Source organism: Scyliorhinus torazame, chromosome 15 (assembly GCF_047496885.1).
Source record: "Scyliorhinus torazame isolate Kashiwa2021f chromosome 15, sScyTor2.1, whole genome shotgun sequence".
NCBI lineage: Eukaryota > Metazoa > Chordata > Chondrichthyes > Carcharhiniformes > Scyliorhinidae > Scyliorhinus > Scyliorhinus torazame.
Genome location: NC_092721.1, coordinates 97597155 through 97608691, shown reverse-complemented (window position 1 = coordinate 97608691; position 11537 = coordinate 97597155). Strand labels below are relative to the sequence as shown.

At 51.8% G+C, this 11537-nt stretch overlaps 1 protein-coding gene across 1 annotated transcript in view; it reads left to right on the top strand.

Annotated features, from left to right (window-relative positions):
* The first annotated feature begins 545 nt into the window (after positions 1–545).
* Positions 546–11537, top strand: part of LOC140391700 (beta-1,4-galactosyltransferase 3-like) — a 101112-nt gene continuing 90120 nt past the window's right edge. The window contains exon 1 of the mRNA XM_072476463.1: positions 546–984. Within this exon, the coding sequence (XP_072332564.1) occupies positions 726–984 (259 nt within the window). The 5' untranslated portion in view covers positions 546–725. The remainder of the gene's footprint in view (positions 985–11537) is intronic.

The window sequence follows — 11537 nt, the reverse complement described above, 5'->3', positions numbered from 1 at the left end:
AAATAATGGAAATCTATCAGCACGGTAGCATTGTGGATAGCACAGTTGCTTCACAGCTCCAGGGTCCCAGGTTCGATTCCGGCTTGGGTCACTGTCTGTGCGGAGTCTGCACGTTCTCCCCGTGTGTGCGTGGGTTTCCTCCGGGGGCTCCGGTTTCCTCCCACAGTCCAAAGATGTGCAGGTTAGGTGGATTGGCCATGATAAATTGCCCTTAGTGTTGGGTGGGGTTGCTGGGTTATGGGGATAGGGTGGAGGTGTTGACCTTGGATCAGGTGCTCTTTCCAAGAGCAGGTGCAGACTCGATGGGCCGAATGGCCTCCTTCTGCACTGTAAATTCTATGAAATCAGAATTTGCGGAGCAAGAATCCGAACAACCTTCTCAGTCAGGTCTGTGTCAGGAGCCTGGGGGCATGGGCCGCGCGCGGTTGCGTAGTGAGGGGCATGGCGCGCGCGCGCGCGCGAAGGGGGCGGGCAGTGGCGCGCGCGCGCGCGCGGAGGGGGGCGGGCAGTGGCGCGCGCGCGCGCGGAGGGGGGGCGGGCAGTGGCGCGCGCGCGCGGCGGCAACCGCCCGTGGGACCAGTGCGGAAAGCGGGCAGTGGGGCAAATGGGTGGCTGTCATGTTTGCGTCCTCAATCACTTGTTCACCGCTCTCGGCAGTGAAGCAGGCGGCCACCGGGATGAGTTGTCACCGTGAAGCTGAGCAGTGAGCTGCCTCCTGTTCCCCCATGTGGAGGATGAACCGCCTCTGCTCCCCGAACCGGCCCTGCACTCTGCTCCTGGTGGCGTTCCTCCAGTTGGCGTTCGTGCTGTTCCTGTACCGCCGCAGCCAGGCCGGCTCCTTCACCATCGCCCTGTATGAGGAAGACCGGGTGGGTGACTGGGACTACTCCAAAACTCACGATGTTTACACCAACCTCAGTCTGGTCACTCCGAGCCCAGACCGGCAAACTTTAAGCAGCTGCCCGGACGAATCGCCGCTGCTCGGTAAGAATAAACTAGGGTTGTTTATGTCACTAAAACATATTATCATTCGTGTGTCTCAGAAGGGAAAAGTGCTCTGTGCCTCAAACTATTAGTGCGCTGGCTGTTTCACATCCGGTCCTCCTGCTTGTGCCGAATGCAGCCTGGGCTCGGTTCTCTCTCTGGGAGGAGACTTCACCTCGAGTGGGGCAGGGTTCCACAGAGTTCACTCAGTGGGATGTTGATTTTTATGTCCTGTACATAAGGAAATAAGAGACCGGTGCAACAGAATCTGTTGAGTTTTAGTCCAATTTAATCCAGGCTGGCACTTTTTGCTGGAGTGTTGTGCCCTAACTTCCGAGCCCCCCGGCGTCCGATGGGATGGGGAGAGGCACCCCAAAGATGCGCTGGAAAATACCTCATGGAAATTCACAGGTAAACATTTGCACGTAATTTCCTCGCCATCCGAAAATGTCGTTTAAATCGCAAACTTCGGATGATTCCAACATCATTACTCAGCCCAAGTTGGAATTCAAACATCTTTCCCAGACAACTAACCCCCACATTATTCCTCACTCCTCCAATCAAACCATGGCGCTCCCCTTACCGCGGGGTGGGGGTGGGGGGGGGGTCTCAGCAGTTCCTACTCCCCCAGGTCCTGACCTGGAAGATTAGGCGAGACAGGTACAGAAGAAAACCTACATAGATAATTGGAAGTTGCAATACATTAAGTCCTGTTATGTCACTGTAAGAAGTCACACACCACTATTAAAACTAGTGAGTTTTCTTTATGTCCATTGCCAATACTTTTTTGTAGGATTGAATTGGATTTGTTTATTGTCACGTGTACCGAGGTACAGTGAAAAGTACTTTTCTGCAAGCAGCTCAAACCGATCATTAGTGCATAAAAAGAAACAAAAATACATAATAGGATAACACAAGGTGCACAGTGTAAATACACAGACACCAGCATCGGGTGAAGCATACAGTAGAGTAGTATTAATCAAGTCAGTCCATAAGATTTAGGAGTCTGGTAACAGCAGGGACAAAGCTGTTTTTGAACCTGTTTGTGCATGTTCTCAGACTTTTATATGTCCTGCATAATCTGTTTTAGTGACATTGGGTGAGGTTCAGTAAATATGTAAAGGGAACAGAATGATTTAAGACCACAGGGAATGGTCGTCCATGCTCCTTTGCAATTCATAGAACATAGAATGATACAGCGCAGTACAGGCCCTTCGGCCCACGATGTTGCACCGAAACAAAAGCCATCTAACCTACACTATGCGATTATCATCCATATGTTTATCCAATAAACTTTTAAATGCCCTCAATGTTGGCGAGTTCACTACTGTAGCAGGTAGGGCATTCCATGGCCTCACTACTCTTTGCGTAAAGAACCTACCTCTGTCCTATATCTATTACCCCTCAGTTTAAAGCCCCTCGTGCCAGCCATTTCCATCCGCGGGAGAAGGCTCTCACTGTCCACCCTATCTAACCCCCTGATCATTTTGTATGCCTCTATTTCACTCCAAACCCAGGATTACAAATGTGGAACCAACAAATTTTCACTGGTGATGGCAGAAGAGCTAGAACCTCAGGAGGCAATGGTGGCTTACATGTTCAGGATAAGGAATGAGAAACTCGTACAAGTAACTAAAAGTGCATGCCCAATAGACTCCGGTGGCGGCCATGAGGAAGTAGGTTGTGCATTTGGTGGCTCCCTCTCATGCCGGACTTTTTGGACCATTTTCACCTGACTTTTTTTCGAAATTTTGTTTGAGGGGTCGGTGGTGGATAAGACTGTGAGGAGGAATCCCACCCAGTTGGAGACAAAGTACAGAAGTGGACGTAAGGGAGGAAGAACCGAATCGAGCAGACACGTGTAGATTCTGCAGCAAAGGAAAGCATGGCGGATCTGCAGAGTACTGGCTCGGTGGCCCAATGGACACCGGACCAGCTGGTGGACTTTATTCAGGAGGGCTTTGCAAAGCAAAACAAGGAATGCCTGGGCCCAATCAAGGAGTCGATCACTCGGGTGGAGCAGAGTCTGGAAGCCCAAGATCGGGTGGTCCAGAAGGTGGAGGAAACGGTGGCTGAGCATGAGGAACACCTAACTGTGCTGGAGGCGCATGTGGGGCTGATGAAAGAGCACCAGAAAAGGCCGCAAGACAAGGTGGAGGACCTAGAGAATAGGTCCCTCCGGCAGAACCTTAGGATCGTTGGCCTCCCTGAGGGATGTGAGGGAATGGGTGCAAGGGCTTATGTGGCAGATATGCTCGAGAAGTTAATGGGCAATGTGTCGTTTTCTAGACCCCTGGAAATGGACAGAGCGCACAGAACGCTTGTGAGGTTGCCGTGGGCGAATGAGCCACCAAGGGCAATGGTAGTACGAATGCACAGAATCCTGGATAAGGAACAGATTTTGCGTTGGGTCAAGCAGACAGGAGCTGCAAGTGGGAGAATAACATTCTGCGCATCGACCAAGATCTGGGTGCGGACTTGGCCAAGAGAAGAGCATGTTTCAACCGAATGAAATCGACCCTTTTCAAGAGGAAGGTGAAGTTTGGTCTACTTTATCCAGCTCGTTTATGGGTTACCTATGAAGAGCGGCAATTTTATTTTGAGTTGCCGGATGAAGCAATGGACTTTGTGAAAAGCAAAGGTCGAGACCGAGGTGTCTGATCTTTGCTTTGGGGCTCTGCTAAAATTGTTCTTACTCTTGCACTGCATGAGTACCGGCCTCCCCGAACAGGCGCCGGAATGTGGCGACTAGGGGCTTTTCACAGTAACTTAATTGAAGCCTACTTGTGATAATAAGCGATTATTATTATTAATGCCTTTTGTATCATTTTTTGGGGCTGTTGCTAAGTTTTGAGAGTTAACGTTATACTGGTGGGGGAAGGGTGGGTGAATCTTTGATGTTTTTTCTTTGGGTGTGTTTGGGTGGAAATGTGCTTTTTGAATAGGTATGTCCGAGCGGGGGGGAGGGAACAATGGGAGGTAAGATGTCTGCCGCCATGGGGGGGGGGGAGTCACCAAGCCAGCTGGGCGGGTTGGCTCACGGAAGCGTAGTGGGGGATGAGCAGATGTTATGTTTGTTGAAGGGGGTTGCATTTATTGTGCTGTTAATGGTGGCGGGGGAGGGGTTGTTCTGCTGACAGGGGAGGGACTGTTGCTTGGAGATAAATGGGAGGTCGGGGACAGAGGCTACCTGAGGGCGGGCCGGAGGGCGCTCTGGGCACGAGCTGGAGGCTGGCTGAAGAAGTGGGATGGTTGATCGGCGAGGGGGGGGGGGGGGGGGGGGTTGAAGAGTAGCCTCCTGAACAGGCTGATCACGTGGAACGTCAGAGGGCTGAATGGGCCGGTTAAGAGGGCTCGCGTGTTCGCACATTTGAGGGGATTAAAGGTGGACGTGGTAATGTTACTGGACACACACCTGAGGGTAATTGATCAGACTAGACTGAGGATGGGATGGGTCGGGCAGGTATTTCACTCGGGGCTGGATTGTAAGACTAGAGAGGTCGCGATCCTGATTAATAAGCGAGTGTCATTTGAGGCGGGGAGAATAGTTGCGGATGTGGGGGGTAGAAATATCATGGTTGGCAAGAAGCTGGAAAGTGCTTGTGGGATGATGTGGAGTTTGTAAGACGGATGTTAGGGAAGATCCAGGATCTGGATTTACACAAGCTGATCATGGCGGGGGGGAACTTCAAAACGGTCATTGACCCAAGGCTGGACCGGTCGAGTTCAAGGACCGGCAGGGTGCCGGCAATGGCGAAGGAACTAAAAGGGGTTCATGAAGCAGATGGGTTGGGCAGACCCATGGAGGTTTGGAAGGCCCAGAACGAAGGAGTTCTCCTCCTTCTCACATGTACATGAAGTATACTCCCGGATTGACTTTTTTATTTTGAACAGGGCTTTACTGGTGGGGGTGGTGGATGCCGAGTACTCGGCGATTGCTGTGTCGGACCATGCCCCACATTGGGTGGACTTACAGGTGAGCAAGTAGGGTGGTCAGCGCCTGCAATGGAGATTGGATGTAGGACTGTTAGTGGACGAGGGGGTGTGTGGGCGGGTGAGGGAATCCATCCAGAACTACCTGGAAATTAACGATACGGGAGAGGTCTCGGCAGCAATGGTTTGGGACGCACTGAAGGCAGTGGTCAGAGGGGAGCTGATTTCGATTTGGGCCCATAGGGAGAAGGAAAAGAGGGCAGAGACTGATAGTTTGGTCAGGGAAATACTTCAGATAGACAGGAGATATGCGGAGGCCCCGGAGGTAGGATACTGAAGGAACGATGGAGGCTACAGGTGGAATTTGGCTTGTTATCAATGGGGAAGGCGGTGGAGCAGTTGAGGAAGGTGAGGGGTTTGGTCGGGATTTCATCGACTGGGTCAGGCTGCTGTACCAGGCACCAGAGGCGAATGTTCAAACAAACTGGCTGACGTTGGGCTATTGTAGACTGTACCGGCGGATTACACAGGGATGCCCCCTCTCTGCGTTGCTGTTCGCGCTGGCCATTGAGCCACTGGCTATGGCATTAAGAGCTTCCAGGGGCTGGTCCGGGGTGGAGTGTTTGCAATCCAAGCAAGGGGGCAGGTGAGGAGACTGGGAGAGCTGCCGTTCAGAGTGGTGAGAGGAAGTTTCCATTATTTAGGGATACAGGTGGCACGAGACTGGGGGCTGTTGCATAAACTAAACTTGACCCGGTTAGTGGAACAATTGAAAGAAGACTTCTGAAGGTGGGATATGCTGCCATTATCTCTGGCGGGGAGGGTACAGACAGTGTAAATGATGGTCCTCCCGAGATTCCTGTTTGTTTTTCAGTGCCTCCCCATCTTTATCCCAAGGGCCTTTTTCAAGCGGGTAAATCAGGTGATCTCTGGTTTTGTTTGGGCGGGTAGAACCCCGTGAGTGAAAAAGCTGATGCTGGAGCAGGGTCGGGTGGGCTGGCGCTGCCGAACTTTAGCAACTATTACTGGGCGGCAAATATAGCCATAATTAGGAAGTGGGTAGTTGGGGGAAGGGTCGGTGTGGGAGCGAGTAGAGGCAGCATCTTGTAAGGACACGAGTTTAGGGGCATTGGTCACGGCACCTCTGCCATTCTCACCGGCCCGGTACTCCACAATCCCGGTGGTAGTGACGGCCCTGAGAGTCTGGGGACAGTGGAGGAAACATGTGAGAGCGGAGGCAGCATCGGTTTGCGCTCTATAGCAACCATCGGTTTGCCCCATGGAGACTAGATGGAGGGTTTTGGGGATGGCAGACAGCAGGATTGGGAGGATGGGAGATTTGTTTAAAGATGGGAGCTTCCCCGGTTTGAGGGAGTTAGAGGAGAAGTTTGAGTTAACGGGAGGGAATGGGTTTAGATATCTGCACATTCGGGACTTCTTGCGAAGGCAGGTTCCAACCTTCCCGCTCCTACCGCCACAGGGATACAAGATAGGGTAATTTCTAGAGTATGGGTGGGAGCGGGGAAGGTCTCGGATATCTATAAAGAACTCATGGAGTCAGAGGAAACGCAGGCAGAGGAGCTAAAGCACAAATGAGAGGATGAGTTTGGGGGAGAGATAGAGACAGGTCTCTGGGCGGATGTGTTAAGCAGGGTCAACACGTCCACATCATGCGCCAGGTTCAGCCTGATACAATTTAAGGTCGTTTACCCGGCACACACGACGGTGGCCTGGATGAGCAAGTTTTTTGGGATAGTTGACAGGTGTGCGAGGTGTGTGGGAGGGACAACAAACCCTGTTCACATGTTTTGGCCTGTTTGAAGCTTACGGGATTCTGGCAGGGGTTTGCTGATGTCCTGTCTATGGTGTTAAAAACAAGGGTAGCACCGAGTCCAGAGGTGGCGATTTTCAGAGTGTGGGAGGACCCGGGAGTCCAAGGGGCGAGAGAGGCCGACGTCTTTGCCTTTGCCTCCTTGGTATCCCGGAGATGGATACTGTTAGCATGGAGGGTCTCGAAGCCCCCAAAATCAGAGACCTGGGTCAATGACGTTGCTGGCTTCCTCAGTCTTGAGAAAATCAAGTTCGCCCTAAGAGGGTCAATGCTCGGGTTCGTCCGGAGGTGGCAGCCGTTTGTCGACTTCTTTAGAGAAAATTAACTGTCAGCAGAGGGGGGGGGGGGGGTTAGTCTAGATTACTATTCAAGGAAGGTGGGACCTGTGAGGGAGGTAGATGGTCTTTGCACCATGTTTATAGTTGTTTGTATATGGTTTACTGTTATAAAATCACAAATGTCTTAATAAAATATTTTACAAAAAAAAAAGGAAGTGCATGCCCGATGGAAGAAGTTGGAAGAGTGAGTAGCCGGGTGAGAGGGGTCCTTTATTGTGCTGTCCTCTTTCCCAAGCCAGCGGGAGGTGTAGATGGAGTCAATGGATGGGAGGTGGGTTTGTGTGATGGACTGGGTTGTGTTCACGACTCTGACGTTTCTTGCGGTCTTGGGCCAAGCAGTTGCCATACCAGGCTGTGAAGCATCCAGACAGGATGCTTTCCAAGGTGCATCTGTAAAAGAGTCAGGGTGGACATGCCAAATTTATTTAGTTTCCTGAGGAAGTAAAGGTGCTGTTGTGCTTTCTTGGTGGTAACGTCGACATGGGTGAACTAGGACCAGGACATATAGGAGTGATCTGCATAAGGTTAAGTCCTCCAGTCATTTCGCCTCCCATCCATTGACATGATGTAGTTGCAAAGCCTAATGATTATGATGAACATGAACAATGTGAGTTGACTGTTCAAACAGTAATAAAACCTGGCAAATCTGAGAAATGACAGTTGAGAAATGGGGATGGGTGACCAAGGAAATGCCTTTTATATATGGTTGAGAGGCAATTTCAGGTTCTGCTGCAATTTGTTTGTGTAGATCGGTCTGTTATGGACTATTACAGATGTGCATACCTTTCAGCTATGTAACGTTGATCAGAGTTTGGAGTCTGTTCTAACTTGAGTGAATCTTTAATCGTGTTTAATGATTCTCGGTCAAATATAAGTTTCAAATTGCCCCAAATTTGAGGCATTTTTGTAACTCCCCAGCCCAAAGGTATGGCTTCCATAATATTTAGTGGACCTAATCTAACATGCTTCATAAATAGTATTAATGTTGTAGTAAAATGTAAAGTGTGACAGTTTAGTACAACTAGATCTTTCATGGTATTGTTTATAATAGGGGCCTTTAGGGCAGCACGGTGGCACAATGGTTAGCATTGCTGCCTACGGCGCTGAGGACCTGGGTTCGAATCCCAGCTCTGGGTCACTCCGTGTGGAGTTTGCACATTCACCCCGTGTCTACGTGGGTTTCACCCCCACAACCCAAAGATGTGCAGGATAGGCGGACTGGCCACGCTAAATTGCCCCTTAATTGGAAAAAATAATTGGGTACTCTAAATTTATACCAAAAGAAAAGAAAATAATACGGGCCTTTAATATTGATCTGTTACTTCAAACACCCATCTACCCAACCCCATCTGCCACACTGTGGAGCAAGTATTAGGTATCAGCCATGTAAGAACCATCCTTGATCCTGAGGGACTACTTTGGTCAAATTGCCATTATTTCCTGAGCACCTTCATATTGTCACTTCCTTCCTGTTTTCAAAAGCCCCAGAAGACCTTCCTTTTGAACCATGCCCCCTGTTTTTGTTCTTGTATAATCTTGTAAAATGACTTTAGATGTGACTTCCGGCGGCGGCAAGGGGAAGTCGCACATTGGGTGGCTCCCGCTTGAGATGTATTTTTAAAAGGTTTGAAGTCTGGTCCCAGGGGTAACTTTTTGAGGATTGAAGAAAGAAAGATAATTTGCTAAAGGATGCGAAAAGGGGTGCAAGGAACAGCTGTGAAGAAGAGAGGAAAGGAGGGTTTGCCGTCGAGTGAGAGGACCAGCAAGAGCGCTGGCAAGATGGCGGAGCCACACTGTTTACAGTGGAAAAGATGACCGAGGTGATGGCTGTGGAGTTGGAGAGCACTGAAATCGTTGGTGGAGGAGGCAATTGCTCTGGTGAGGGTAGCTGTGGCAAAGACATCGGCCAAGGTGAGAGAGCAGGGCGATAAGATGAAGGACGTGGAGGGGGCCGTGTCGCAGCACAGCGATCAGCTCAGCTCGATGGAGGACGAGCTGTGGAGGCCAACAGAGTGCTTTTGAGCAATGCTCAAAAGATTTGGAGAACCGCTCAAGGTGGCACAATCTGAGAATTGTGGGCATGCCCGAAGGGGCAGAGAGCCCGAGGCCAACTGAGTACTTCGCCAAGATGCTGCCGGAGTTGATGGGGGAGGGTATGAACTGGACCGAGCTCATTGGTCGTTAAGGCCGAAACCCAAAGTAAATGAGGCACCAAGAGCAGTAATTATCTGCTTCCATAAATACCACGTGAAGGAGAGGGTGTTAAGCTCGTCGAAGCGGGAGATGCAGTGGGCTGGTGCTGGAGTTCGGATATACTAAGACAACAATGGAGTTGACAAAGAGACGAGCGGCGTTCGCCCGAATAAAGGCGACACAGTACAACAGTGGGGTGCGATTTGGCATGGTGTACCCGGCGAAGCTGAGGGTGACGTAAAACACTAAAGATTTTTATTTTGAAACTTTGGAGGCGGCTGAGGCTTTCGTGAATGCAGAAGGCTTTGGACAGAAGTGAGGGGTGGGGCTGAAAGAGAGGCCGTGGACTGTGATTAGGGGCTGGAAAATGTATAAATGTTATAACTTTCTTGAATTAATTATTTTTTTAAATTAAAGTTTTCACAAAATAGCAACAACGCCCCTCCCCCCCCCCCAAGGTTGCTGCTGCTGCTGACCATTGTCTACCATTCTGCCAGGAAGTCCAAGAACGGTTGCCACCGCCTGAAGAACCCTTGCACCGAACCCCTTAAAGCAAATTTCACCTCTGCAATTTACTAAACTCCGCCATATCGTTGATCCAGGATTCCACGCTTGGGGGCCTCGCATCGTTCCACTGAAGAAGAATCCTTCGCCGGGTTACCAGGGGCGCAAAGGCCAGAATACCGGCCTCTTTCGCCTCCTGCACTCCCAGCTCCTCTGCAACCCAAAATATTGCGAGCCCCCAGCCTGGATTGACCCTGGATCCTACCACCCTCTACACCGTCCTCGCTAACCCCTTCCAAAATTCCTCCACCGCTGGGCCTACCCAGAACATATGGGTGTGGTTTGCTGGGTTCCCTGAGCACCTAACACACCTGTCCTCACCCCCCAAAAAACGGCTCATCCTTGTCCCAGTCATGTGTGCCCTGTGCAGCACCTTAAACTGCATGAGGCTGAGCCTCGCACACGAAGAGGAAGAGTTCACCCTCCCTAGGGCATCTGCCCACGTCCCCTCCTCGATCCCCTCCCCCAACTCCTCCTCCCACTTACCTTTCAGCACCTACATCGAGGCCTCCTCCTCCTCCTCCTGCATCACTTGGAATGTTGCCGAGATCTTCCCCTCCCCAACCCACGCCCCCGAGAGCACCCTGTCCTGTACCGTACGTGGCGGCAGCAGCGGGAATTCCACCACTTGCCGCCTGGCAAACGCCCTTACCTGTAGGTACCTAAAGGCGTTTCCTGGGGGGAGCCCGTACTTCTCCTCCAGCTCACCCAGGCTCGCCAACTTCCCATCCACAAACAGGTCCCCCAACCTTCTTATCCCTGCCCTGTACCACCCCGGAAACCCTCCATCTATTCTCCCTGGGACAAACCGGTGGTTCCCCCGTATCGGGGTCCACACCGAGGCCCCCACTTCCCCCCGTGCCGCCTCCATTGCCCCCAAATTTTGAGGGCAGCCGCCACCACCGGGCTCGTGGTATACCTCATTGGAGGGAGCGGCAGCGGCGCCATTGCCAGTGTCTCCAGACTCGTACCCTCACAAGATGCCATCTCCAGCCTCTTCCATGCCGCCCCCTCCATCACCCACTTGCGCACCATCGCCGCATTGGCGGCCCAGTAGTACCCACAGAGGTTGGTCAGCTCCAGTCCCCCCCCCCCCCCACCATCCCTACTCCGCTCCAGGAACACCCTTCTCACCCTCGGAGTCCCTCGTGCCCACACAAACCCCATTATGCTCTTGTGTTGGACCCGCCTAAAGAAGGCCTTCGGGATAAGAATGGGGAGGCACTGGAACAGGAACAAAAACCTTGGGAGCACCGTCATCTTGACTGACTGCACCGTCCCATCTCTTAAATTCCTCCATTTGCTCCACCAGCCTCGTGAAATTAAGTCTATGCAGGGGCCCCCAGCTCTTGGCCACCTGGTCCCCCAAATACCTGAAGCTCCTCTCCGCCCTTTTTAGTGGGAGTTAGCCAATCCCCCCCTCCTGGTCCCCTGGGTGAACCACAAACAACTCTCTCTTCCCCATGTTGAGCTTGTACCCTGAGAAATACCCGAACTCCCTGAAGATCCTTATTACCTCCGGCCTTCCCCCCCACCGGGTCCGCCACATATAGCAGCAAGTCGTCCGCATAGACGGACACCCTATGCTCCTCCCCACCCCGCACCAGCCCCCTCCAGTTCCTCGACTCCCTCAGTGCCATAGCCAGGGGTTCAATCGCCAGCGCGAAGAACAGGGAGGACAGGGGACACCCCTG